General features: G+C 45.2%; 1 protein-coding gene across 2 annotated transcripts; it reads left to right on the top strand.

The window, feature by feature from the left end:
• The first annotated feature begins 54 nt into the window (after nucleotides 1-54).
• KNOP1 (lysine rich nucleolar protein 1) lies at nucleotides 55-20,636 on the top strand. 2 transcript variants are annotated; one of them, XM_039255899.1, is made up of 5 exons: nucleotides 55-87; nucleotides 3,055-3,974; nucleotides 7,580-7,648; nucleotides 14,005-14,082; nucleotides 16,568-20,636. In XM_039255899.1, exons 2-5 carry the CDS (start codon nucleotides 3,057-3,059, stop codon nucleotides 16,877-16,879), a joined length of 1,377 nt encoding a protein of 458 aa, XP_039111830.1. In that variant the 5' UTR covers nucleotides 55-87; nucleotides 3,055-3,056; the 3' UTR covers nucleotides 16,880-20,636. The 2 variants fall into 2 exon arrangements, with proteins under 2 accessions (XP_039111830.1, XP_039111831.1); XM_039255900.1 differs by lacking the exon at nucleotides 7,580-7,648.
• Nucleotides 20,637-22,484: the final 1,848 nt, after the last annotated feature.

The following is a 22,484-nucleotide window of genomic DNA, read 5'->3' as shown; positions in this document are numbered from 1 at the left end:
CACCGGGGCGAGCCAGGGACCCAAGATTAACTTCCGGGGCGCGGCGGAGCTGGCTTTCACGTGGAGGCGGGGAAGATTGGCTTGAGGGTAAGTGCCGAGGCGCGGCACAGAAGGGGCGGCGCGGGGTCTGGAGACTGGGCTTGGGGTCTTGCGGGGCGAAGTGAAGGAAAAGCGGGCGACTTGCACCCCAAGTCCACACCGCCAACCCCCCCAGACGCATGTGTGCCTTCGCTCCGGCGCCTGAGGCCGCCGCCTCCTGGAAGTTCTCCCGCCTTGGAGACGGGCCGGGATCGCGCGTAATCCTTCGGCGCGTGTGTGTGCGGGAGCCTTGGCTCGACGGAGCCTTGGAGGGACGGTTCTTGCCTCCCCGCTCCCTTGCTTCCCGCTAGTGAAAGTGCGGTGGATGGGGTGTTGTTTCCATTGTGCAACCACAGGCTCCGACGCCCTGCGGGCAGGGTTCGAATCTTTTTTGCCACTTGCTGGCTTTAGGACCTAGGACTAATAAATTGAAGTCTCGAAGCTTTAGCAAGTCTTCGCGATGGGGCCTTCCCAGCGGTCCTCACGAGGCTACCGCGAGATTTTAAAAGAACGTTTGGAGAAAGTGCTGGGTTTTTCTGGAAACACACTGTAAGGGTAACTCCTCTTCCCTTGGAGTAAATACATCTGGGGTCGCAGGGTTCAAGAGGAGCATCTTCAGTGCTAAAGAGGAGGGAAGTTTAAGGAGATTAAATTGAGTGCAGTCCCCTTTTGGCTTCTTTGTTCTCATCAGATGTCTTGACCATACCCCCTCCTGAGACACTCTTGGTTCTCTTGACTCCACCCTCTCTAGGTCTGTACCTTCTCTTCCTTTGCAGACTCCTCTTCCTCTGTCCTGTTTCCCTAAGGTCTTGTCTTAGGCTCGTTCTATTTGAGGCTTAGTTATCAGCCATATTTCTGAGTTTTTCTTATCTACGTCAGCCCAGTCACCCCTGAGCCTCAGACCCACATATCCACCTGTTCAGGACAATCTCTATTTGGGTATCTCAAGGCAGCTGTGCAAACCAGACACTCTCCTGCAGCCCCTAAGCACCCGCCTTCGGTTCCTTTTTCTTAGGGATTAACACCACTACCCTGTAGTTGCCCAACTGGGAAACCTTTGGACTGGAAACTTTGCTGACAACTGATAGGTCAGATTAGATAAACTCCATGGCCCTGACTTCACCACTAGCCTTGCTATTATCACTTGTATCTTCATTATCTCACATCTTTTCCTCCTACACCTGCTTCTTGATAGCAGGTGATTTTAGTTTTTAAAACAATTTAAAAATGTTTATCTACTTTTGAGAGTGAGTGCACAAGGGGCAGAGAGAGGGAGACACAGAATCCGAAGCAGGCTCCACAGAGCCTGATGTAGGGCTTGAACCCACAAACCGTGAAGTCATGACCTGAGCCAAAGTCGGATGCTTAGCCGACTGAGCCACCCAGACGCCCCTGGTGTCTTGTTCATCTCTGTATCTCTGGCATTCATTTAGTCAGTGAGTAATTATTGACATCTGTGTGCCAGGTGCAGCGCTAGGCTCTGGGAATAGAGCAGAAAATAGAACAGGATTGAATGAGAGGGTTCCCTTGACTTTCCAGGTGCTCCTGGTATGAGTTACAAATGAATTCAAGCCATAGCTTAGTCCTGGCCTGGCTCTTTGAAGCTGCTAATGGTGAGTCAGGTCCAGTCTGCACTCCTAGCATTCTGAGCCTGAGGAGAGCTTCAGGATGGAGAACCTTTTGAACTTTCCCTTCCACTGTCCAAACCTTGGGAGGGAGGGGTATTTTGTTTTTGGATTCCCTGGGTGTCCCCATGTCACCTGGTTCAGGAAGCAGTAGGAACTGGGGTGGTGACGAGTGAGAGAAGTAGGCTAATGGGAGCTAAAGTGTACTTGAGGGCCCCAGCACAGTTGCCTACATGACATTTTCCCAAAAAAGCTGGGCATCGTAGGGTCGCCTGGGTGGCTTAGTTAGGCGTCCAACTTCGGCTTGCATCATGATCTCACAGTTCGTGAGTTTGAGCCTTGCATCGGGCTCTGTGCTGACAGCCTGGAGCCTGCTTCAGATTCTGTGTCTCCCCCTTTCTGTCCCTCCTCACTTAATGCTCTGTTTTTTTCTCTCTCTCAAAAATGAATAGACATTTAAAAACAAAAAAAGCAGGACATTGTAGGTTGTTCTGTGTCATTTCCAATTGTTAAATATTGGTAATTTGAAAATTTAAAACCAGTGAAGCAGCAAGGTGTGGCCCACAACACCCCTTCTCCCCCTGGCAGCATTTGATTTCATTCAGTCCCTGATGATGAATGGGAAACTGAGGCCCGGATAAGCCAACACTGTGTCAAGAGAGTGTCAGTCACCATTTGAACCCAGGTCTTTCTGTCCTAGCCGTGGCTCTTTCCGAATCTTGCTGCTGCTCTTATTAATAGCCGCACGGGAAGGTAATTAGGAGGGTAAGCCACCCAGGGTGCAGGTGGTGGAAGTTAATTTCCACACAGAAAGGAAAAGCTGCTTAGATGAACCATGGTAAGGAGTTAATTGTGCCACAGTTATTGCCTCTGGTGGGAATCGATTGGCGGGAAGAGTTGACCTCAGGATTTCTGTCCCCTTCAGAAATTGTGTCTGATTTGACTGCAGTTGTATCCTCCATGGCTGGCACAGGGTAGACAGTCCGTAAATTTGTTGCATGGGTGACTAGCCTCAGAGGTTTGAGAAAGGGGGTTAGAAAAAGGAATCAACAGTGTACCACTTTGCATGGATCACTTCTCCTTTTGAGAAGGAAATGTTATGTCCCCCCATTTTCCAGATTGGGAAATTAATATTCAGGGAGGCTAGGTAACTGGCTTAAGGTGAGGAAGGAGTTTAAATTTGAACTTGAGGCTGTCTGAATTTAAACTCCATTCTGCTGCTTTGATCACATTTTTCCATCCCCTGACATTTCAGATTAGCCACTCAGAAACGTGGCTCTTAGCACTACCTAACTGAATTGTACACAGGGTGATTTGATATGAGGGTAACTTGTACCATTTCTCTTTTCAGGAATGATCACTAAAACCCACAAAGGAGACTTGGGCCTTGGCCTCCCAGAGAAAAAGAAGAAGAAGAAGAAGGTGGTGAAAGAACCAGAGACTCAATACTCAGTTTTAAACAATGACAATTATTTCACTGAGATCTGTCCCACAAAAGCCACATCCCCGTCAAAGAGTGTGGTCCTAGGACAGGCATCTGAGATGCCTTTAGTGAAGAAAAAGAAGAAAAAGAAGGGCCATAGCACCTTCTGTGAGCAGCGCTTAGAACCTGAGACCTCGTTACGTGCTGGACGGACAGAGAAGTTGCCAAGCCCCAGGAAGCAGGCCCTTGGTTCATCTGAGATCCAAGGTGGAGAGAAGAAAAAGAAGAGGAAGTCCTTATGCCCTCTGACCATGCCCCCTGGCTCAAGAGTGAAGACCTCCCCGGATCCCAGACAGGATGAGGAGGTGACCAGTGTCAGCAAGAAGCCCAAAAAACACAAGAAGGAAAAAAAGACCCAGGAGGCTGCAGACTTGTCAGCCAAGGACCCTTGGTTCTGTGAGTCTGGGGATCCTCTGTATGCTTCCTCAGCAGAGAAGGATGGAGAGGAGCAGGCAGCCTCAGGGCGGAAACGGAAGCAGGAGAGCCCTACAGAGCATAATTTGAAGATAAAAAAGAAAAAGAAAATCCACCAGAAGGGAGACACCTCCCTAGGGCACCTTGAGCTCTCCAAGTCCATTGAGAGAATCCCTAGGAAAAGAAGTAAGAAGCCAGTCAAAGTTGAGGCTCCAGAATACATCCCAGTAGAACATAACCCCAAGTCCCCCGCAAAAAAGAAAATGAAGGCCAAGAAAAAGGCAGAGCAGCCAGGCATTGAGGAACCAGCTCTGAGGAGGAATAAAAAGAAGGAGAAAGAGAGCAGAGTAGTAGCAGGAGAACCTTGGGAAGAGGTAAGCCTTTCTTCAGAAGCACACTCTGCTTGGGAGAAAACGGGTGGAAGTTGGGAGTGTGTGTGTGCAGTCATTCACAGGCACTCCCCTTTGTAGCTGCCAGAATCCTGAGTAAACTGACTTCAGCCAGAAAAGGGTATTTGTTGAGATCTGTAACTGGAAAGGTTAAAAGCTATTTAGTTTCAGGTATGGCTGGATCCAGGTGCTCATGCAATATCCTCAATAAAGGTATCCCTTGCTATTGACACTCTACCCAGCTTCTTACTATCTTTACTTAGGGTTTGAATAAATTGAGATAAATTTTTCAGATGAATCTCTCCTTTTCTGAACTCTTGCCACTTGCTGTCCTAAATCAGGAACCAAATAGTTTGAGATAACATGGTGTCCTTGACTATCTTAGCTGCTTTTCTGTGCTCAGTATACATGATTTAGAGATCAAATAGGTTTGGATTACAGGAGATGGTCTGTGTGGCTTTCCCCAGCTCTGGGCTTTGTATTTTTTTTCTAGTTGGTTTTAGTCCCAGATAGGCACCTCCCACCTCCCCCCTCAAGCACGACAGTCTCAGCAGTTCCAGGATTTCATCCTAGTCGTTAGGCTGCCCCCAAAGGAGAACGATAGCCCCCCTGAAACGATGACAGGAAGAGTCTCAGGGCTGCTATCACAGGCCTCAGGTGGATCATGCAAGCTGAAAGCCCTGATCTGAAGCTGGGGGAAGGGTCCTAGGGTACCAGTCCCACCTGAGCCCCACTGTGAGGTCGCGGGAAGACACTGCCTTGGAGGAAAACCCAATCCCAATTACCTGGAGAAAGAGAATAGTCGATGGTCTGGTGAAGACAACAGAGCTCTGCTGTCTCTGTCCTGACAGGCCTCTTTGAGTCGGGGAGAGAAGGGAGGAGATGAGCCAGAGCCCTTGGGCTCCGCAGGCCCACAGCCTCCCCTGTCTGTGCCAGGAACACAGCTTCATTCTTGTCTTTGGGATGCACGTGTGGATGTGCAGGGGGAAATGAGATGGTACGTGCAGATGTCTGGCCTGTTGGGGTAGCGAAGGCTGATGTTGAACACTTACCGTGTGCCTGTAGTAGACTAACGCTCCCCATGTATTAACCCGTTTAATCCTCACACCAGTCTGGTGAAATGGCTGCTGTGGTTATCCTCAGTTAACAGACAAGGAAACAGGGAGGAGTTAAAATACCTCGATCAGGATCATCTACCTGACAGGGTGGACCTGGGCTTTAAACCCAGTCTGGCTGTGGAACTGGAGGTTTCATCCTTTCTCAGAAGCTGCCCTGTACCTTCCCATAGATGCTAAAGCCATTAGAGCCCAAGAAGTGACTGTCTTCTGTTAGAACAAGCCCTGAGTTCTCTTGCAGTTCTACACCGACCAGCTAGGTAAGCTCAGACCAGCCACTGCCCTGTGGTCCTCAAGTAAGAATGAAGGCAAACGTGTGGAGCTTTTACTGAAGGATGGCCCTGGCACTGGAGGGGTTCAGTTAATACCCACTGAAGGATGAGCCCCCTGGAGCAGGGTCATCAGGAAGTATCTGTGTGCCCTGAACTCAGCTTAGCTGGGGTTGAGGAGAGCAGTGGTGGCTTCCTTTTCAGGGCCTATAAAAGGTACTCTGGTTTCTGGATTTTTCCCAGTTTTGCCCTAGTCCATTAGACTTATTTCACTGGTCTCTTTCATTCAGAATCTCTTGGGGCCAAGGGGAACTTCAGAGGCTGGGACCCCAACCGCCATCAGAATCCCTTCTCTCCAGAGTCCAGTGAAAGGTGGTTGGTCCTCTGTCTTTAACATCTCCTGCCAGGAGGCTCTGCTGCCTTGGACAGCCCTCTGAGTCAGGAAATGCACACATCTTCAGGGTCTGGATGGGTGATACGAGTGAACAAAGCTCTCCAGGGATGATCACGTGATGCTGGGTGCCAGGCAGAGCTCACTTAAAGTAAGGATGAGGAAAAGATGGCAGTTGTCATTACCAAAGGACCAGGGGAAGTGGCTGGCCTGAGGTCTCACTTTCAGAGGATCCCATGGGAGCTAAGGTCAGTGAGCCAAGTGTGACACAGGCAAGCCTGCCCAGGCAGGCCTGACAAGGACACCACATGGGAGCAGAGACCTGTGGCGGGTGTTGGCCATGGGTCTTGCAGAGGGGGCAACAGTGCAGAGGCCCTGGAATGAGCAAAGAGACTGGGGTGGCAGGAGCTAGGAGTTTGGGGGACCAAGGGATAGAGGCCATAGAGGCCACAAGAGTCTAGAGTTTTGTGTAAACAAGATGAGATCCTCTGGAGGCTTTTGTGAGTAGTGGGGTGATGTGATCTGATTGAGTTTTAAATATTTACTTTCTTTTTTTAAAAAATTTATTTTTCTAAATTGAGGTATAATTGACATATAACATGGTGTAAGTTTAAGGTGTATATATAACACGGTCCAGTTGAGTTTTTTTTTTAAGATTTTATTTAACTTTTTTTAAGTTTATTTATTTTGAGAGAGACAGAGCAAGAATCCCAGCCAGGCTCTGCATTGACATTGTGGAGTCTGACTGAGGGCTTGAACTTACAAACCACAAGATCATGACCTGAGCTGAAATCAAGAAGAACACTCAACCAACTGTGCCACCCAGACAACCCTAAGATTATTTTTAAGTAATTTGTATACCCAATGTGGCGCTCAGACCTACAACCCCTAGGTCAAGAGTCGCAATGCTCTACTGACTGTGCCAGCCAGGTGCCCCTCCAGTTGAGTTTTTTTTTTTTTTTAATGTTTTATTTATTTCTAGGAGAGAGAGAGAGATAGCGTGAGCAGGGGAGGGTCAGAGAAAGAGGGAGTCACAGACTGAAACAGGCTCCAGGCTCCGAGCTGGCAGTCAGCACAGAGNGGGAGTCACAGACTGAAACAGGCTCCAGGCTCCGAGCTGGCAGTCAGCACAGAGCCTGATGCGGGGCTCGAACCCACGAACCGCGAGATCATGACCTAAGCGAAAGTCGGACGCTTAACCGACTAAGCCACCCAGGCGCCCCTCCAGTTGAGTTTTTAAAGCTCACCCTAGCTATTGTACATAATGGAGCAGGGTTGGGGTCGAGGTGGGGAAGCAGGAGTTAGAGACTGCTGGGCTGCCCTGGCAGGAGAGAAGGCAGTGACTAGGACTGTGGAGGAGAGAACTGGGTTCGGGTTTGCTGGCGGGGTCCCTTCCCTGCCCACCTCCACCCCAATCAGGGCCCCAAGCCCACCTATCTCCTGCCCAGCCCAATCAGCAGGGACCTTGGCCTCTCTTGGTTTGGTGCCATGGGGGGTAAGATGATGTCTGTAGAAGGAAAGATGCACCAAGCCTGAGTCAGGAGACCCATGTCTTAGCTGTGGGGGTGACTTCATGATGGTCATGTCACCTCTCTGAGCCTTATTTCTTCATATGTCAGATAAGTCAGTGCCATGGTCTTGAGGGGAGAATCAGAATCGTGGAAGACAGGGTGTCCGAAGTTCTGTAGGTGGCAGGGGTTGAGGTGGTGCTGTGGTCTTGGGATTTCTCTGGACTATCATGATCTCCCCCTGCTGAGCTGCTGGGGCAGAGGCCATCGTATTCTTGACTCTTCCTCCCTTTGCCCTTTTGTGCAGGAGCCTGACACAGACTTAGAGGTGGTGTTGGAAAAGAAAGGCAACATGGATGAGGCGCACATAGACCAGGTACGGCCCAGGTCGTCATCCCCCTCCCATGTGTGTTGTCACCCGCAAGGCACATGTTGGTCTCCTGCCGGGCAACAAGATCCTGGTCCCAGAGGTGTCAGGGAGCCCAAAAGCCACCAGCCAGCTTCTGGCACACCTCAAGTGGCAGGGAACTTGTGGCCTCCCCCATTTGATGCTGGGAGACCCTTTCACTACCATAGCTTTGGCTGAGGGACCATCTGGTCATTTAGAATCCCAGGCTGAGGGTTTCCTTTGTTAAAATTGCTGCTGGAGAGTTGCAAATATGACCCCAGGAACTGCAGCCAGGGCAGGGAACATGTGCTTGGCCAGTCTTGTGCATTGCCACCTCCTGGCCTCAATTCGGGAGTGCTTACAGAAGTTACTCTGTTGTGAATCAGCGTCTGCTTCTGTCGTGCCCGGACCTGTAAGCAGGTGTATCCTATAGTGGAGCATGACTTTCTGGAACTGGGGTATTTGTATGATCCTGGACCAAATGAGGCCTGGCAGGACAGTGTGCTAACAGCAGAGGCTTGGCTTTGGACCATTACTAACTGATCTCACTGACCCTCATATAGGTGGCTGTGAGGACCAGACGTGGTCTGTTTGTGAGGCACTCGGCAGGGGCCTGTCTTATATCTGCTTAAAAAGTGGCAGCCATTACCCTGACCATGTCCTCACACTTTGTCAGCAAGTAATTGCTAGAGAGAAGCAACAGGGTGTGACGCAGGGATGACCCCCGTCTTGTGGCCCTTCTACTCCAGGAGAGAAAGAAACCAGCCACTACTGGGAAGTGAGCAGAGTATGTGGGGGCCTATATGATGCTGCAGAATTTCCAAACCCAACGCCTTTGGGGGTGCTGGGGAACTTTCCCTGGAGGCAGGGGCATCGAAAGTAGGGCCATGCAGATCAGTAAGTTGATGCTGACAGTACCCAGTCCAGGGCCTGGCACAGAGCACAAGCCCCTCAGAAATGGGAACTCCCCAGCCTTTTGCAGGTCATAGTCACACTGCTCCCCTGGGTCAGGACCAACGGTAATGATGACAGAGAGGACAAAGGCAGGGCCCTGACTCTCTGGGCTCTGGGCCCCTTCCCTCAGGTATCCTCCACCACTCAGGATGCAGCAAGTTGCTAGAACTCTGAGAGTCCCCCTGCCCATGGACTTCATATTGGCGAGGCCCACCAGCAGCCCCTTTGCTACTTATTTGTGCCGACTGGTTACAGTTTTTAAGGAAACTTTTAACCATTATGGATGACAGATTACCTTAATGTAAGCGAAGCTTTCTATTTTACCTCTGCCTTTTTTCCCATAAGTGCTTAAAGTTCACAATGTTAAAACATTGCAACCCGAAAAAAAAAATGCAACCTGAAATCCTACCACCTAATAATGTTCACTGTTAACCCTTTGTTATTCTTCCAGATTTTCTTTTGTAACTACATGTGTTTAATTTTAAAGCACTGTGCAATCATCCTACGTTATGTAGACTGCTCTTTATTATTTAACTGAATTTCATTTTGGCATATGCACATCTGTATCACTTCATATCTGGAGCATGGTTCCACTATAAGAATATGTTTTTTTCTCTCTCATTTTTACAGTTGTTACTTTGTTTTAAGAAAGTAAACTTTCTTAAAGTAAACATTTGAACTTACATAAATGGTCACTTTGTCTCGTAGCCTGTGGCAGATTAAAGGGGAGGAGGAAAGGGCATAAATTGGGGCAAAGTTATACCTGAACCCTTATGAAGGAGGAGGAGACCCTAGAAGCTTTTTTTCCTAATAGAACTACAGTTGACATACCATGTTCTGTTAGTTTTAGGTGTACAGTCTAGTGATTCAACAATTAACATCCTTTATGCTGTGTTCACCACAATAAGTGTAGTTACCATCTGTCACCATACAAAGGTATTACAAGATTACTGACTGTATTCCCTAGGCTGTACTGTGTACATCTCTGTGATTTATTTAAGTATAAGTTGGTACTTCTTAATCTCTTTTATCTATTTCACCCAGCCTCCTATACCCCTCCATTCTGGCAACCACTAGTTGTCTGTTTTTATGGGTCATTTCTGTTTTGTTTTGTTCTTTTTTTTTTTTTTTAGATTCCACATATAAGTGAAATTATATGATACTTGTCTTTTTTTCTCTCAGTTATTTCACTTAGTATAACACCCTGTAGGTCTATCCACATTGTCTCAAACTGGCAAGATTTCATTCTTTTTCATTGTTGAGTGATAATCCACTGTGTGTGTGTGTGTGTGCGCGCGCACGCATGCATGCACACACACACACCATTACTTTATCCCTTCATCTATCAGTGAACACTTAGAATGCGTCATATCTTGACAGTTGTAAATACTGTTGGGATAAACATAGAAGTGCATATATATTTTCAAATTAGTGTTTTCCTTTTCTTTGGGTAAATACCCAGAAGTGGAATTACTGGCTTATATGGTATTTATATTTTTAATTTTTTGAGGAAATTCCATACTGTTTTTTTTTTCTAGTGGTTGCACAAATTTATATTCCCACCAACAGTGCACAAGGGTTTCCTCTTCTCTGCATCCTCACTGACACTTTTTATCTCCAGTCTTTTTGAAACTAGCCATTCTGACCAATGTGACGTGATACCTCATGATTTTGATGTGCATTTTCCGGCTGATTAGTGATGTATGTCTGTTGGCCATTATCAAAATGTTTATTCAGGCCCATTTTCTAATTGATTTTTTTTTTTAAGTTATTTATTTTGAGAGAGCACGCCAGTGTGAGCAGGTAAGGGGCAGAGAGAAAGGGAGAGAGAGAATCCCATACAGGTTCCGCGTTGTGAGCACACAGCCCACCTTGGGTCTTGAGCTCATGAACTGCAAGATTATGACCTGACTGAGTCAAATGCTTAACCAGCCACCTAGGTGCCCCATGTATGAGTTCTTCATATATTTTGGATATAAACCCCTTGTTGAATATATTATTTGCGAATAAGTTGATCCTTACAAATAAGTTGGTCCTTGAATAACATGGGTTTGAATTGTGCAAATACGTGAATACACAGATTTTTAGATCCTTCCATACATTTCAGTGCTATAAATGTATGTTTTTCTTTGATTTACTTAATTATAGCTTTAGCTTTATTGTAAGATTACTGTATGTAATGCATATAACACACAATCTTTGTTAATCAGCTGTTTATATAACTGGTAAAGCTTCTAGTCAACAGTAGGCTACTAACAGTCAAAAGTTGTATGTGGATTTTCAACTGTGTAGGGGGCCAGCACCCCAAATCCCCGCTTGTTCAAGGGTCACCTGTGTCTTCTCCCACTTAGTAGGTTGCTTTTTCATTTTGTTGATGATTTCCTTTACTGTGCAAAAGCTTTTTAGTTCATTGTAGTCCCAGTTATTTTTGTTTTTATTGCCTTTGCCTAAGGAGACAGATCCAGAAAAATATTACGAAGACTGATAGCCAAGAGTTTATTGCCTTTGTTTTCTTTTAAGAGTTCTGTGGTTTCAGGTCTCACATTTAAGTCTTTAGTCCATTTTGAGTTTATTTTTGTGTATGGTGTGAGAAAGTGGTCCAGTTTCATTCTTTTGCATGTAGCTGTCCAGTTTTCTCAACATCATTTATTGAAGAGACTGTCTTTCCCCATTGTTAGATCCTTGAATCCTTTGTCATAGATTAATTGACCTATAAGTTAATTTTGGCCTCTGTTCTCTTCCATTGATATGTGTCTGTTTTTGTGCCAATACCATACTATTTTGATTACTATTGCTTTGTAGTATAGTTTGATATCTGGGATTGTGGTACCTCCAGCTTTGTTTTTCTCTCTCAGGAGTGCTTTGGCTATTTGGGGTCTTTTTTGGTTCCATATGAATTTTAGGATTGTTTGTTCCAGTTCTATGAAGCATGCTGTTGCTATTTTGATAGGGATTGCATTGAACCTATAGATTGCTTTGGGTAATGTGGACATTTTAACAATATTAAGTCTTCCAGGGGCGCCTGGGTGGCTTAGTCGGTTAAGCGTCCGACTTTCGCTTAGGTCATGATCTCGTGGTTCGTGGGTTCGAGCTCCGCGTCGGGCTCTGTGTTGACTGCCAGCTCAGAGCCTGGAGCCTGTTTCAGAGTCTGTCATTCCCTCTCTCTCTGACCCTCCCCTGCTCACGCTGTCTTTCTCTTTCTCCTAGAAATAAATAAAACATTTAAAAACAAACAAACAAAAAAAAACCAATATTAAGTCTTCCAGTCCATGAGCATGGTATATCTTTCCATTTATTTATGTCATCTTCGAGTTTCTGTCATTTCTGTCTTAAAATTTTCAGAGTATAGCTCTTTCACTTCCTGAGTTAAATTTATTCCTGTGTGTTTTATTATTTTTGATGCAGATGTAACTGGGAGTGTTTTCTTAATTTTTCTTTTCAGTAGTTAATTTTTAGTGTATAGAAATGGAACAGATCCCTATGTATTTTTATATCCTGCAATTTTTACTGAATTCATTTATTAGTTGAAAGAGTTTTTTAGTGACATCTTTAGGATTTTCTGTATAGAGTATCATGTCATCTGCAAATAGTGACAATTTTATTCCATTCCAATTTGGATCACTTTTGTTTCTTTTTCTTATCTATGGTGGCTGAGACTTCAGTACTATGTTGAATAAAAGTGATGAGAGTAGATATTCTTGTTTTGTTTCTGATCTTAGAGGAAACACTTTCAGCTTTTCACCACTGAGTGTGATACTAACTATGGATTTTCATATTTGGCCTTTATTACGTTGAGGTACATTCCCCCTGTACCCACTTGGTCGACATTTGTTACCATGAATTGATGATGAATTTTGTCAAATACTTTTTCTGCATGTATTGACGTGTAGGGTCTTTATTCTTCGTTTTGTTAACGTAGTATATATGTGTTGATTGATTTACAGATATTAAGCCATCCTTGCATCCCTGAGATAAATCCTGCTTGATCATGGTGGATGATTCTCTTAATGTATTGTTGAATTCAGTTTGCTAACATTTTGTTGAGGACTTTTGATCTATATTCATCAGGGATATTGGTCCTGGAAGCTTTTATATCAAACAGTGGGATCATTAACATGCTGATGGTGGCCTTGAGCTATGGTAGCAGCATTGTATAAGATGTACCTACTGTGTGCTCGCTTCGGCAACACATATACTAAGATGTACCTACTGTGTACCAGGCACTCTATTAGGTTCTTAACATTCTGCACCCATCAATTTAATGTGGAGGAGAGGGTTTTCCCACACCAGCAATTCTTGGACATCAGCTAGGTGTCCTACAGTTCAACTCAGTTCTGACATAATATATATGGAGATAGTGTCACATCCCACTGGTTAAAGGGCTCAGTCTTCCCAAGCCATTTCCTCCCTTTCCAGCCTGCTATAGGTGGGAGACTCTGATGACCCCCTACTTGGGTTCTGTTAATTTGCTGTAGTTCACAGAACTCAAAGAATCATTTCACTTACTAGACTGTTGGTTTATAATAAAAGAAAACAAATCAAGAATAGCCAGATGGTAGTGATATATAGGGCAAGATATGGGGAAATGGCACTAAAATTTCATACCCTTTCCAAACATATGACTCTTACCAAATATCCACATTTTCCACCAACCCAGAACCAATCTCTGAACATCCTGCTCTTTTGTGAGTTTTATGGAGGCTTCATTACATAGGCACAGTTGATTACATCATTGACTATTTGATAATTGATTGAGCCTCCAGCCCCTCTTCCCTCCTTGGAGTTTGGAGGGTGCACTGAAAGTTCCAAGCCCCTTTGGTTCTGGGGTTGGTACACCTGACCCAGCCCCCATCCTCACTCAGGTACTTTCCTGCATTGTCCTCATTTACACAGCAAAAGACATCTTGATTGCTCTCCTTACTTAGGAAATCCCAAGGAGTTTAGGAGCTCTCTGCAGAAACTAGGATGACCACCAAATATATATATATTATAAACGAAAGCACAATTCTGTTTCTTCCATTTATCCTCCAAAGTAGCTGATATTTCTGTTTGCAGGTAAATAAGTCAAAGTACCTAAAGGTTAAATGACTTACCTAACTGCTAAGGTTCAAACTAGCTTCTGCCTCACTCCATTGTTATCTCCAGAAAACAATTCTATCCCCAAAGTTCATTCTTAAAGAATGGCAAAACAAGAATAAATGAGGCCAAGGGATTGTAGCCTTGGGATGCTTAGAAGATACTTTTGACAAATGCCTGCCCCAATTTGCAGCAGAGGAAAGCTGCTTTCCCTCTTGCCACTGTCCTCCTGCCCTATCTCTATGCTCTGTTTTAAGCTCAAAGGAAAACTTCTATGTCCCATTTCCCTCTTTCCTTTGCTCTCCCTTGTTCAGGTGAGGCGAAAGGCCTTGCAAGAAGAGATTGATCGTGAGTCGGGCAAAACAGAAGCTTCTGAACCAAGGAAGTGGACAGTAAGTTCAATGCTTGGACTCTGCTGGGTGGCACACCCCAGCATCCTGACTCCTTCCTCGCCTTGCAGCACGAGGAGCAGAGTGATGGGAGACGAGACCATGGTGCAGGTCCCAGAGGCTGTCCGGGTCTGCCTGTGGGCTCTCTTCACTGCAGAGCTTGTCCTGAGATAATTTCCTTCCTTCTGAAGGGGTGCTTGCCTCCCTCCTACGGAGCTGGCCAAGCAAGATAGGCATCCTGAACCTGAACCTGGCTCTGGCTCTGAATGGGTGGGGTGTCCTGCACATTAGTCGCTGAGGGCATGTGACCAGCGCTTTCCAGCAGTGGATGGTGACCTCAGAAGGCTTCTTGGACCAGGGTAGGAGGCAGAGGTGAGGGCTTTGTGGCAGTAGGCCTCTCTTAGGACTGCCTTCAAGGTCCAGTTGGAATGGGAGATTCCAAACCCGGCCTGAGGAGACGGGGCAGGAGGGAGTAGGGCAGAGGACACGAAGTCAGGCTGAAGCAGGATGGGAGGGGCTGTGGACGGGCCACACCAGGCCAGCCTCAGCAGCTGTGGCCAGAAGCTTGTCCAGGGGCTCGAGGGGCAGTGGGAGCTCCTGGAGGGCATGTGGAGGGGAGGTGGGGAGCTGGTTAGAAGGCTTGGCCTGCAGGCCTGAGCGCTGGGGTGGTGGCAGAGGACAAAGAGACAGCTTCACAATCCAACAAGATGTAATAGTTAATTGGATTGGGAAGAGGGAAAAGAAGGATCTAGATGAGAGGGAAGGCTTGCTTTCCTGCCCTATATTAAGCCTTCACAGTTTAATACAGGAAAGGACAATTAATTTGGATCAAAAGACCTGAGTTCTGTTTCTGGCTCTGCCACTTTTTAGTTGTGAGACTCTAGGCAAGCAACTTCTCCTCAGAGTGCATCAGTTTCCACATCTGTAAAATGGGACTTGTACTCTGGCTCAGTGGGGTATGGAGAGGGGCTTTGTTAGGTGTCTTCCCTCTGGGTATCTCTTCTCCTTTCCATCCTTTTGAGCTGAGCAGAGCTGATAGAACATCCTCATTGAGTTGAAGAGGGCAAAAAACGGGGCAACGCCATTCAGAGCTAGTGGCCCCAGAGGCTGTATCTAGAAGGACCTGATGGGGATCCTGGGGCACAGGGACTGGCATCTGCTGGGTATACGTTAGGTAGCATTGCCTCCCAGGATCTAGGGACACTAGAGGCGTGTGGTGAGGATTTCAGACTTGCTGTGGGCCCCTGTGGGGGGAGCTCCTTTGAGTGGGTCAGCAGCCCTTGCAAGAGCTAGCTCTCCTCAGACCCAGTGCAGGACTGTCAGAGGTGGTTTCTCATTCTAGAAATTGTAGGCCTGGGAAGCTGTAATTATGCCTACATCTGGGCCACAGTGAAGCTGGGAGAATTTGTCTAATTCACAGGGCAAGTGTAGCAACAACTGGTTCTCCGTGTTCTCCCAAAACTGACCTAGAAATAAGTGCTAGGCTGGCATTTGTCGTGCATGTGGAAAGTTCCCAGGCAGCGTGGAGGTCAGTAGTCAGAGTGGGGTGGGAAGAATGACCAGTTACTGAGGACTTAAAGTATGCCAAGCCTTGGGCTCTAGGTTGCTGGTGTAAAAATCTGTTTTGATCCTTAGCTAAAGCCCTGTGAGAGGTGTATGACACCTCTGTTTTATAGATGAGGACATTGAGGCTTAGAGAGGTCAGGTGATTTGACCAGAGTCAGCCAAGGCAAGCGTGGTCCTTGAGTCTTTGTGCCTTCAAAGTCATAGTTTTCTTGACCTGGGTTTCTTGCCTGTCTCACAGATGTGGGAAGGAAAGGGGTCTTTGCTTCTACAGCTGCTCTGAGGGGCCATCTTTTTCTTGAACATGGGTGATTCATGTACAGGTGGTAGAGTACTCTGGACATGAATTGGGACCCCTGAGTTCCTGGACTGGCTCAGCCTCTGGCTTGGCTGTGTGACCCTTTACTCTCTGGGCTTCCACTCTGTTATAAAGTGCAGTGCTCATGGGAAGCGATGTGCGTTTCAGATTGCCACCTGCCTTCCTCCTCTTTACGCCTGACAGAAACCTGAGGGCAGAGTGGCCAGCTGGGAGGTGAGGTGAGATATGCTGTACTCTTTGCCGTGAGTTAGAAGAATGAAGCAAACAGGCAGCTCCGTGTGTAAAGGTGGGCCCTTGTGTTGGCCAGACCTGAGATGGAATTCTAGCAGGGTCATTAATTAGGCTTGTGCCCCCAGTTAGGCTGCAAATCTCAATTTCCTCACCAGTAAAATGGAAATACTAACAATATTCTTTATATGGCTCTTGTTAGAATGAAAAAGACAGTCCATTAATGTGCTTGTGAGCACTGGCCCTGGTAGTTAGCATTTAATCAGCTGGATCCTCCCTGGTGAAGCGGGGGTGGGGGGTGGGGGGGGGTGGGGGGGTGCAGGGACAGGGCTTTGCTTTGGAAACCGGGAAAATGACCACCTTTCTCTTTTAACACAGGGAACTCAGTTTGGCCAGTGGGATACTGCTGGTTTTGAAAACGAGGAACAGAAACTGAAATTTCTCAAACTTATGGGTGGCTTTAAAAATGTGTCCCCCTCATTCAGCCGCCCCCCTAACACAACCGGAAGGCCCAACATGGCTCTCAACAAAAAGGCAGCCGACACCCTGCGGCAGAACCTCCAGCAGGACTATGAGCGGGCCATGAGCTGGAAGCACAGCCGGGGCGCTGGCCTTGGCTTCTCTACCACCCCGGGCAAAATCTTTTATATTGACAGGAATGCTTCCAAGTCCATCAAATTTGAAGATTAAACTCTACTGTCTTGTCTTTCAAAACAGCCAAAATTGCTTTTTTTATTCAGTTGTGCAAATGAAAGCCATCCTACAGTTGTCTCAGAGTCAGACCTCTACAGAGATTAAGGAAAACTGTGCCCATGTCCTTGGATGAACTGGGGTCAGGGAAGTTTGCATTTCAGAAGCCAAGACAACGTGTGAGTGGCTCACACCTACCGTTTTCTGTATGAAGCATTCCATCCCTGCTTGAAGACATCAACGTATATAAATAGCTAAATGTGTTGAGTGCTTAGTATGTACCACGTACATACTAATGTGTTGCCCCTGCATTAATGTATTTAATCTTAATAATTATAAAATAGGTGCTATTATCCCCATCTTACAGATGAGGAAACTGAGGTGCAGGGATGAAGTAATAAAATCGCCCAGGTTCACCCAACCAGTAAGTGCCAAGTGTTGTACTTTTGTGCCCAGAGTCCTCTGTCACTGTTCACTACTCTAAATGTCCCCCTTAGGGAACTTCAGCAGGAAAAGTCACTGGAGATTGAAATTTCTTTTGATTAAAGAAACAGAAGTTTTATTAGATGTCTAAATCTCAAACAGGAAGTAGAGTTAATGATAAACAGGAAAAAACAAGCTCATTTTCTTTTCCCATCCTGGAGGAGCTGCAGGCAAAGAAGGGTCTGAATTGCCACCAAGCAGATGTGACCAAGCTTCCTCTGATGTTGGGAAATGTGTTTCTAAACCAATTTTGCCTTTTTAGCTGCCTTTCCATCCTCAGTGCTGAGCTTGGATTTTGTCTTGATGCTTTAACTGAATTCTGAAAAAGGCATTTTAGAGACTGTTAGTCTTCATGAACCAATGACAAATTCCCAGGAGTCCGTTTATTAGATTCTTTGTGACCGCAAGGAATAGAATTCTAGGTGACTTATGTGGTGGAGGTCAAATGCCAGGAATTGTGGATGTGTGGGGATGACACAGGAAGTTGCCTTATCATGACTGCCTTTCCATGCCTAGACACTACAGCCAGCCTCACTGAGGTCCAGGTACGATGACCTAAATGATATGACCACTTTCTCTCCATTCCCCTAGCGTTTTGTGTCCCAACATACAGTTTCTGAGTGGAACATTTTCACATCACTTGACCTGAACATCTCCTATAGTCATCCCAACTATAGGGATGAACTATAGGTTCAGCAGCCCAACCAAACAACCAGGATATTCTCTCACTTGGCAGGAAGTCCTGATGTAGGGAATTGATGCAGCAACTCAACAAGGAAACATTGTTTTCCTCTCGGCCCCATTCATCCTATTGGCTTCATCAAGCTGGTTGAAGAATGGCTAGACCAATTCTAAGCAGGATATCAAGTCAGTAGAACATTCCACAGGAAGAAGAAAAACCTTATGGCTCAAGGAAACTTCCAGAAGACCTTTTCCCCCAGTGGGTCATATGCCTATTTCTGAGCCAGCCCCTGGCATGTGGAGGAAGATTCACTTCAGGCAAATCAGAAAGGAGGAGTGAAGAGATGCTGATGAGAAAAACAGGGTCAACTACTGTCTCACCGGGTGGGTAGAGGTGAGGCCTGCCGTGACTAATAAACATTGGCTGGGTCAAGAGTCCCACATTTTTATGCTAGGTATATCTTGGGTGGGCTGCATCACCCAGAATGTGAATTGGGCCTTTGATGGATTCAACTTTGAGAAACATAATGGAAGAGGCCATCTAAATGCCCAGAAGGTAAGGTTCTGCAATTGAGTTAGCTCCTTCAGAGAACCTTGTCCTTTCACAGGGGACTAAATCTCTCCTGGCCTTGATCAACACTCCAGGGATTTACTCGCTCTACTGTCTGCTTCTCTAATTGTTTTTATCTTGCTGAGAGATAAAACTGGAATTGTTTTATTCCAGTTAGGGCCTGCCTTGGTGTATCAGGAAAGATTGTGTGTGGCCATCTCTTGGGTGATTCTGGAGAGTGGCTGATCGATTGTCCACTGTCTTGTCCTCATAGTGATAGTTCTCATTAGGATGTAATGGTCAGACCTTTCCCCTCCTACCATTTAGTATAGTCTGTAATAGGATTTGACTTTCAAACTCCATGTATCCCCATAGCTGAAGAGTTCTACTGGCTCAGGGGAAGGTTTACTATAGGCTGTTCCTAAAGCGGGGTCTTGCCAGAGAAGATTGAACAGCCAAGACAGCAAGATGTCCAGTGTCCACAGAATGTACTTTATCTTCCCTCTGCTGCTCCTGCCGGTACAGATCACTGTTTGTCAAGTTAACGGGTCTCTGTCCTGCAGCAGTCTACAGTCCCAAGAGGATTTACTCTCGCAGTGTCCTGGGTTAGCTGGGCTCCTCTCCTTTGCAAATTAAACAACATTGGCTTGTGCCACCTCTGCCCCACCGCTCCACCGAAACAAGGCGGTTTGGGGACATTTACTCAGAACCAGGGCAGGAGAGAGGGGACATATATAGCACAGTCAAGGTCTTGGTTGAATATGTAACAGCCCTGTTCTCAAACTTGTTGGCTGTTTGTCCCTCAGGGATTTCTCAGCTGATCAACTTTTTTTTTCCTGACAGGGCCCTTCCCTACTTACAGTTATCCTTATCCAGCTGTCTGTGAAACCTCATGATTCTTACCCACTGTATTCCTTGGGATGATTCCTGCTGTTTCTGCCTTAGCCTAATGGACCCTGAGACTCTTTCTGGAACTAGGCCCATCAAAAGTATTTACTAGATAGACAGAGTTCTCTAAAAGAAATTGTGTATTCAACTTCAGTAACTTAGAATTAGGTTTGTGATTGGCAGAATGATGAGTTTCCATACCCCCCAACATGCCCTTGTCCCCGTCACCAGAACTTGTGAATGTGTTAGGAAACAAAAGGGAGTTTGGGTAGCAGATGGAATTAAGGTTGCTAATCAGGTGACCTTAAAATATCCTGGATTATCTGAGTGAGCCCAGCCTAATCGTAGGGGTCCTTAACTGTAGAAGAGGGAGGCAGAAATGTCAGAGACTTGTAAGAAAAATTAGACAAGTTGTTGCTGGTTTTAAGGTGGAGGAGGGGGCCAGGAGCCAAGGAATGCAAGTGGCCTCTAAAAGCTGTAAAAGGCAAGAAAACAGAATCTTCCCCCAGAGCCCAGAAGGAATAAAGCCCTGCTCGCACTTCATTTTGAGGGTAAGCCCCCTGAGACCTGTTGGACTTTAGACAAATAGATTTTCAAGGTGATAAAATTGTGTTGTTGTAAGCCACTAAGCTTGTGATAATTTGTTAAAGCAGCAATAGAAAAGTAACCTAGGTCTCATGCAGAACTTTTCCTCATTTAAAAAATCTTATTTCCTAAAATACTTAGAATTTTATTGTTTCATTATCGTTTGTAATGACAGTAGACTTCATCCCCTGTAGGCTATGGTTTTCAGAGTCTGGCTAAGTGATTCAGTAATGGGCTAAGGAAAACCACAAAAGATCACAGAAGATCTAAGCCTCTTCCTGGGACAGGTGTGACAGATGGTTCAGAAGCTCCTTTGGTGTAATGCATATTCAGCCTAATAGGAAAGTCCAAATTCACGTCAGTACAAGAACATTACATTACTCAGGCTTGGGAACAAATGCTGTCTGATGTGTAACCTCAGAGTATAAGAAATGACTTAAAGCGGGTAATTTGTGAATTGGCCAGTTGTGTTTCATTTATATAGTATCATCTAGTAAAAGTGGCATATGAAATAATTTTAATGGAAATAATTTTGTGAAATAAAGATCACTTGATAATATTTCAGCAGTACCACCATGTGTTTTGAATTTATGTTTATTCAGTAAAGGGGAGCAAAAGGTATCTCCTGTTCTTTGTTGGAGGCTGTTTTCTCAGGCTGGGGATGGGGCTGAGGAGGAAGTTCACTATTGGCCAGAAAATCCATAGCACATTCTTGGTCCTAAACTGTCCAGTAAAACTGAGTTTAAATATTTTTAATGTTTATTTATTTATTTTGAGAGGGAGAAGGAGAGCAAGAATCCCAAGCAAGCTCTGTACTATCAGTGCAGAGCCCATTGTGGGGCTGGATCTCATGAGCTGAAATCAAGAGTTGGACGCTCAACTGTTATTTTTTTTTAAATTATTTTAATCACTAATACTCAGATTAATTGTGTGAACTCATAATCCTGCATTTCACAGGGTAGAGATGAGCTGTAATTTATGTCTAGTGTATACCTTCTAGAAGTACAAAAGTTGGGGCACTTTAATCCATAATTTGGGTAAAATGGATGCATTTTCCTGAGCATAGGCCTCTAGGCTGTGAATCATCACCAATCAATATTAATGCTTTTAGTGATTCAAAATAAAATGTCAGTGGAAGCTCATCAGTAGTAATACAGAATCAGATTCCAGATTACAAAAATCTGGTGGTAAAAAAGTAGAATCACATGTAGTTTAGAAATACGGCTGCAAAGCAAACCGGGTAATATGTTTGGACAAGTTTCTCTTGATGAAGAGAGTCAGAAGTAGTTAAATGAACAGTCATGAACGTAAATGTTCCTTTGGGAGGTTTATTCAGTTACAGTATAGTTTCCACTTAAGCCACAGAGAGAATTATAGATTTGACCTCACTTTCTCCTTTAATCCACCAATGTATTTTTTAAAATTTATTTTTAATTGAAGTATAGTTGATGTACAATATATTAGTTTCATGTGTGCAGTATAGTCATTTGACATTTATATGCGTTAAAAAATGTTCACAAAAAGTGTAATTACCATCTGTTACCATGCAAAGTTATTACAGTATTGACTGTATTCCCTGTGCTGTACTTACATCACTGTGATTTATTTATTTTATAGCTGGAAGTTTGTACCTCTTAATTTCCTTTGCCTGTTTCACTCTTCTTCCCATTCCTCTCTCCTCTGGCAACTATCATTTTTTCTTTGTGAGTCTGTTTCTGTTATATAGATTTCACATATAAGTAAAATTACATGGTATTTGTCTTTTTCCGACTTACTTTATTTACCATAATACCATATATATCTATGTTGTTGCAAATGTCAGGATTTCATTTTTTTTTAAATTATTGCTGAGTAACATTCCTCTTTGTGTCTATTTATATACTGAATCATCTTTATCAGTGGACATGTAGAATGCATCCATATCTTGGCTATTGTAAATAATGGTGGGGTAGGGGTGCCTGGGTGGCTCAGTCGGTTAAGCATCCGACTTTGGCTTGGGTCATGATCTCACGGTTTGTGGGTTTGAGCCCCATGTCAGGCTCTGTGCTGACAGCTCAGAGCCTGGAGCCTGCTTCGGATTCTGTATCTCTCTCTCTGCCCCTCCCCTGCTCACACTCTTTCTCTCTCTGTCTCTCAAAAATGAATAAACATTAAAAAATTTTAAAAAATGGTGGGGTCAACATAGGGGTACATAGATCTTTTTGAATCTCTTTTTGGTTTTTAGAGAGTAAACTCCCAGAAATGGATCTCGTGGTATTCCTGTTTTTAATTTTTTGAGGAACGTCCATACTGTTTTCCATAGTTGCTGTGCCAGTTCACATTCCCATCAACAGTGTGTGGAGGTTCCCTTTTCTCCACATCCTTGCCAACACTTGTTATTTCTTATCTTTTTGAGTTTAGTCAATCTGACAGATGTGA

This window comes from Hyaena hyaena, unplaced genomic scaffold, assembly GCF_003009895.1.
Source record: "Hyaena hyaena isolate Hyena2069 unplaced genomic scaffold, ASM300989v1 scaffold_550, whole genome shotgun sequence".
Classification (NCBI taxonomy): domain Eukaryota; kingdom Metazoa; phylum Chordata; class Mammalia; order Carnivora; family Hyaenidae; genus Hyaena; species Hyaena hyaena.
This window is presented reverse-complemented; position numbering and strand designations above follow the sequence as displayed.